The 6596-nt window shown below is 36.3% G+C and overlaps 1 protein-coding gene across 1 annotated transcript in view; it reads right to left on the reverse strand.

Annotated features, from left to right (window-relative positions):
• Window positions 1–5035, reverse strand: part of LOC145785880 (uncharacterized) — an 89406-nt gene extending 84371 nt beyond the window's left edge. The window contains exon 1 of the mRNA XM_082597583.1: window positions 4883–5035. Coding sequence (XP_082453709.1) covers window positions 4883–4940 — 58 coding nt within the window. The 5' untranslated portion in view covers window positions 4941–5035. The remainder of the gene's footprint in view (window positions 1–4882) is intronic.
• Window positions 5036–6596: the final 1561 nt, after the last annotated feature.

Here is a 6596-nt window from a genome sequence, read left to right on the forward strand (position 1 = left end):
TGGCTAGCCAGGTAAATTTACCATGATATCAAACACGCAAATGAGGAAAACCAGCTTCTGTGAGTGTCGCTGGGTGGTCGTATCGTGAGATAACTTTAAGCAGAACATCTCTTTAATGTTTTTTTCTAATATATTTTATGCCGTAAAGTGTAGATTCTGCGAGCTTTCCGTATATCGTTTTTGTGCAGATGACGTCATGTATTATTGGTTCTGGAATCTGTGTACCCTTCCAAGCTCTTTACTTTTGTACAACTCATAGGATTTCAGTGCCATGGAGTGCGTGGTCGCGTTCATGCAATCGGGACATCGCTGAGAGTACAGTGCATGATCTTGCGTTCGTTTTACGTTGTTATTTTGTCACATGACATATTGTAATCAATATGATGTAGGCCTATGACGTGTGACCATGGCTTACTATATTACAGGCCTCCCAGACGCGCAGTGCCACCTAAAAACTGGAGGCGAGTGTTTTAAAATCACGTTTAACGTGTAATTGGTACAGACCAATCATTTTACCATTTGCAACCATTTTTACATTTCTGACTGTCGAACCTACTACTTCTACACAGAATAAATGTTGCTAGATATTGAAACAACATAAAACAACTGATTTTGCTATAGGTTGTGTAATGCTTAGAAAGCATGCAAAATTGCAATTTAACCAAATGTCAACAAAAGAAACTTAAAGTTTATCAACATGAAAATGTATGCATTGCACTCAATTCAACAATATTCATAAACAAATATGCAGTTATATGCTGTGAGCTTTGAGTTTTCAATTGAGTTTTACATTGCCAATTAATAAATTGTCACTTCTGGCAATATACGAAAGCCACATGCTAGCACAGTGATACTCAACCTTTTTTCTTTGTGGCCCATTTTTACCAAGCAGAATTTTCTGTGACCCACTATCCTGTTCACACTGTTGTAGTAGCTTAAAATCAAGGTTCGTATATGGTGCAATACAAGGCATTGATTGCATATCAAAACTACTAAACTAACGCACAAGTGTAAAATTAACTGCAGTGAAACAAATGAAACTAAAATTTTCAATGAATCCAGCATTTTTTAAATAGTTCTGCGGCCCATCTCAAAATGTTTCCATGGCTGAGAACCGCTGTGCTAGCACAATCAAATCAATAAAACATATGGGGCTCTACGTTGTGGAAGTCAGACAAATTAGCATCAGTTCTGTAGTTTCAAAACTTTTAGCTTTGCCTCCTTGTTGCTACGAGGTGTGTACAAGCGCGAATGATTGTTAAACAAAATATTGCACAAGGTTGCAGCATGCTGTTTACTTGCACAAAGCAAAAGAACACATAGAGATTTACGGCAAGTTACATTTGCCACTTCTCGAAAAAGTATGTAGCTGTAAAACACCCACTGGCAGACGTTATCGCCAGGAATTGTCAATCCCCACGATTTATTTTTTTCATGCATTCACCGTACTTTTTGTAATAAAAACCGGTGTCATCAACATCAAAATTACTGTTTCGCACAACATAACCAGCAATATACAACAATGTCATCTTACATCTGTAGGCAGTGAGCCCTCTAATTTGTCCAAATGTTCAAAGACTGTGCAAACGTTTTCTGACATAGAAAAATCACATTTCAAGCAAGAGTGACCACCAGCATTAGCACTTTTTAACAGGTTTTTGTCTATGCCAAGAAGAAGTTTGGTTTTGTAAATATCAACTTTTTCAAGCACTTGCTGTGCAGTAATAAAATATGCACCACCTGAGCCCTGGCGCAGTTTGCCAAACTTTTTCTGAAGTGCATCGGTAGAAAACTTTTGCTGAAAATCTCAGATTTTTATGCCTGTGTGCAAGTAAACAGCATGCTGCAACCTTGTGCAATATTTGGTTTAACAATCATTCGCGCTTGTACACACCTCGTAGCAACAAGGAGGCAAAGCTAAAAGTTTTGAAACTACAGAACTGATGCTAATTTGTCTGACTTCCACAACGTAGAGCCCCATATGTTTTATTGATTTGATTGTGCTAGCACAGCGGTTCTCAGCCATGGAAACATTTTGAGATGGGCCGCAGAACTATTTAAAAAATGCTGGATTCATTGAAAATTTTAGTTTCATTTGTTTCACTGCAGTTAATTTTACACTTGTGCGTTAGTTTAGTAGTTTTGATATGCAATCAATGCCTTGTATTGCACCATATACGAACCTTGATTTTAAGCTACTACAACAGTGTGAACAGGATAGTGGGTCACAGAAAATTCTGCTTGGTAAAAATGGGCCACAAAGAAAAAAGGTTGAGTATCACTGTGCTAGCATGTGGCTTTCGTATATTGCCAGAAGTGACAATTTATTAATTGGCAATGTAAAACTCAATTGAAAACTCAAAGCTCACAGCATATAACTGCATATTTGTTTATGAATATTGTTGAATTGAGTGCAATGCATACATTTTCATGTTGATAAACTTTAAGTTTCTTTTGTTGACATTTGGTTAAATTGCAATTTTGCATGCTTTCTAAGCATTACACAACCTATAGCAAAATCAGTTGTTTTATGTTGTTTCAATATCTAGCAACATTTATTCTGTGTAGAAGTAGTAGGTTCGACAGTCAGAAATGTAAAAATGGTTGCAAATGGTAAAATGATTGGTCTGTACCAATTACACGTTAAACGTGATTTTAAAACACTCGCCTCCAGTTTTTAGGTGGCACTGCGCGTCTGGGAGGCCTGTAATATAGTAAGCCATGCGTGTGACGTAATAACAACGTCATGTGACAAAATAACAATAACAAAATTACATATTGTAATCAATATGTCGTGGCCACATGCTCTAAGTGGCACAACTTTGATCAAAACGGTTTTTTTTTAAGCTGGAGCGACCAGCGTTTAGTTTCAATATGTACCAGAGAGCCTCTATACCAATATGCCTCAGTGTATCAATATACCAATATGCCTTGTGGATACTAACTCTTAGTACTACTGTTAGTCTTAAGTTTGGTTCCTGGTATGGACGTCATTGTTCTGCAGTTTTGTTTTGCGTTCTGTTCATGGCTTAATTTTTGGTGGCACACAGGTGAGTCTCTTTTTATGTTTTGATGGTGAGGATTCATTATTTTTACTGCAACACACTACTACATAAGAACATAGGCCTCGTTCTCAGGTTACCCCAACCACTACTGTGCTCGGGCTGTCGCTGTCTTCATTACAGCTACGTATGAGCGGGTTGGTACACATTACATCCGCTACAAAAGCATTTGACAGGATAAAACACACCACATTACTACAATTGCTTGAAAAATGTAATGTCCCGTTCTTAGAAAGAAGATTTATAAAAAACATATATTTTAAACAAACAACAGCAGTTCGCAGTGGTAGCAGACTCACTGAATTCTTTCCAATATTTAAAGGTGTTCGACAGGCATGCATACTCTTACCAATTATGAATAATTTATATATTTTTAGAGGATCGGCAGGACAGCTACATCAGTTGGATATTGAAGGTATGGAGGGAGAAAATATATGCAGGGGAAGAAGTAGACGATCATAAATATCAAATTATCTATTGTTTTTCTTGTCTCTCCTATGCTTATTGTGGTATGTATGAAGTGGATTCCATCTATGCAGTATGCACACACCTCTCGGGATGTTCGCTTGAGCAACGCATTTTAGGACTGCTTTCCATTCAATGTTTCCTAGTGGATGGATTAATTCACAGACGATCCAACAATCAGAAACTTCGCTCTGTCAATTTCGGCAACCAGGCCTGCATCAGTGATTCAAATTCTCAACAAATATGTAAAATTGTCGGGAATAACCTAGCAGAGGCCTTGTCAGTCCGAAGATAAAGATTTAAACTAAACCATGCAGTAAAGTGGTGTGGTGTGCACAGACGTTCAGCCATAGCTTGAGAGAATCAAAATATCGTAAAAGTTCTTGTAAAGGCAACCCACAAAATATTATGTGAAAATGTTACTAGCAACAGCTCGCATTACCTTTCAAATAAAATAAGTCTCCAACGACAAGTAAGAAAACATTTACTTTCTAAATAAAATAACCCTTTGTAATTCTAATGTTTTTTTTTGCAGATGAAATTAAGGTTATAATATTTCATGTCTTTTCAGGTATTACCGGTTTATTGCTTTTGCATATTTTTCAAGACCTTTTGATGATCCCTCTTTGGTGAAACAGGCTGTAGAGGTTTTAGAGAGTAATAACTATATTTGATGTACTTCAAATGTATTTATTGCTAATGTCGGTGAAAAGTATTTAGCTTTTTAATCCAAAACCAGGACGAAGTAGATCGAAGGCGACACAGATGAAACGAAGTGAGCAGAGGAAAATGTCCGACTTTTTCTTTTAGTTTTCTGATGGCTATGGAGGCTTTCAAGTATAAACCATCTCCAAAAATGACTCGGTGACCTCAGCAGAAAGAAATAAATCTGTGCGACCACAACGTATTGGCAAGGCAGCATTGTATGCAAGCTCAAAATAAATCTTGGATTGAAAAGGTGAGAACGAAAAGTAGGAAAGTCACAAAATGTCGGTTGTAAGATGATTAATGATAATAAAATAGTTTAGTTTTCAGATAACCCCCAATATGACGATGGGATGGCGCAGCGGATAAGACGACACTCGACTTTATTTTTGGGAAACATTTCATAACATACTGGAAGATGGCAATAAAAATAAGCTCATTTCCTTCCTTTCCACCTAATTTCAATCTTCAACGGCTTGAAATGCTTCTGGAGATGACGAAAAAAAGGTTAAGAACGAATGACGCAAAAGTTGAAAATTGTATTTTGGCGTATTCAGGCAACGAATGGCAAGTCATCATCCAGTAGCCACGCGTTAGATACCCCAAACGTAATAATTAATTGTACTAAAACAGAGCAGATACAAACTTACCATCGCACGCTTGTAGGCTTATCAGAAGTTGAAGAAGTGATGTGATACTCCACCACATTACAGTAAAAATCAGCACACAAAAAACTTTTTTTAAATAAAATTATTGAAAATGTAACAAAACAATTGACCGGTCTTCAAAGTATTTTTGTCTGTGTGAACACCTCATCTGCGTCGAAAACATTTATTTTGCATCTTCTACTTTTGTTGAATGAAGCTTCAGATAGCTGCAAAAATAAATCAACTACCTGTTATGACAACTCTATTGCAGATGTTTTGCGACAGGCGATTGTACTAAGATTTGACAGCGATGGACAGTTGGACACCCATGTTTATCGCTGTCAATTCTTGCCACAATCGGCTACCGAAAAGCATTTAGTTGATTGGAAGTCTTAATAGCTCCCGTGGAAGCTATACAGTGAAGGTTAGTACATCGCAAAATTGCTCGCTAGTCTAGCTAGTAGCCTAAAGCCTTGGCTTGTGTTGAGTGCCATAAAGAACACTCTATCTATTGCCGATTGTTGAATTTGTGTTTTTTTACAATCCCGATTTGAATTTTCTTTATTACAAATACTCTAAGTACAAAACTATTGATATACAGTACTTCAAAATCGACAGATGGAGTTATCTTTATCAAACGAAACTTGAGGACAGAGTGCAACAGCTGGAACGCTGAAGATGTGTCAGCGTTGCACTTCTTTAGTTTTTCTAAGGCAAATAGGTTGTTCTTTTTCCTAACGTTTTTTCTGTTTGCAAACAATAAAAAATTTCAGCTGTAGAGGCCTAATTTGCAATATCAAAGTTAGAATGCGCTTTTTTTTAGCTGAGCTTTTATTTTAGAAAATGAAACATTTGTCCAAATATTCGCATCTCTTACCAACATAATACCTAACCCTATCTTAATACGAGCTGTTTTCGTAGGCGGAAAGTACGTCACGGTCTACAATATCTTAGCCCCGTGCTAATTAATCGCTAATAACGGGAGCTATGAAAATCACAGAGCCAAAATATTTTACAAGATAATAGCCATGTGTATTGTGCGTATAAAAATTAAATTTTTACCCAACAAATTTATTAAAATAAGATGTTTGAGATGAAAAAAGGTCAGAAAGTCGGTTTTTATTCTAATTTCCCGAAAATAGCTTCAAAATTGAATTTTTGAATTATAACATAGAGTAATGCTAAATTAAACAGAAAATTAATTTTCATCATAAATATAAGGAATTTTTGGCGTTTTTACATTCCAAAGTAATTGTAATAACATTTATATTGCACTAACATTAACATATATATAACTAGCACTGCACGAAAATGTTTAGCTACCTGAGACGAAATGCTTATTGTGAACGGCAGGAAGGTAGAAAAATGACCAGTGTAGGTTTAAAAAATCTGCAAAGAATCAAAACTAAAAGTCAAGAAATTTCAACATTTCTAGCATATTTCCTTCTGTGAAATATTTCACTACTCGAGTGAGGCGTCCTCATAAAACCCCGTGTCACTACAGATAATACTTTATAAATTACAAGCAAACGTTGAAAAAAACTTTATACCTGAACATCAGATCGGAAAGCCGTTGCTGAAACCAATGTTCTACCATCGGAACCTCTGTTCCAAGAGAGCAAACGCCCATTGAGAAAGTGAAAAACACTAAATCAATGAGGGATCATTGTCTTGTGGATAGTTTTGTTAATTTTCCAGCAGAAAAAAATAAGTAAAC

Source organism: Aplidium turbinatum, chromosome 16, assembly GCF_918807975.1.
Source record: "Aplidium turbinatum chromosome 16, kaAplTurb1.1, whole genome shotgun sequence".
NCBI lineage: Eukaryota > Metazoa > Chordata > Ascidiacea > Aplousobranchia > Polyclinidae > Aplidium > Aplidium turbinatum.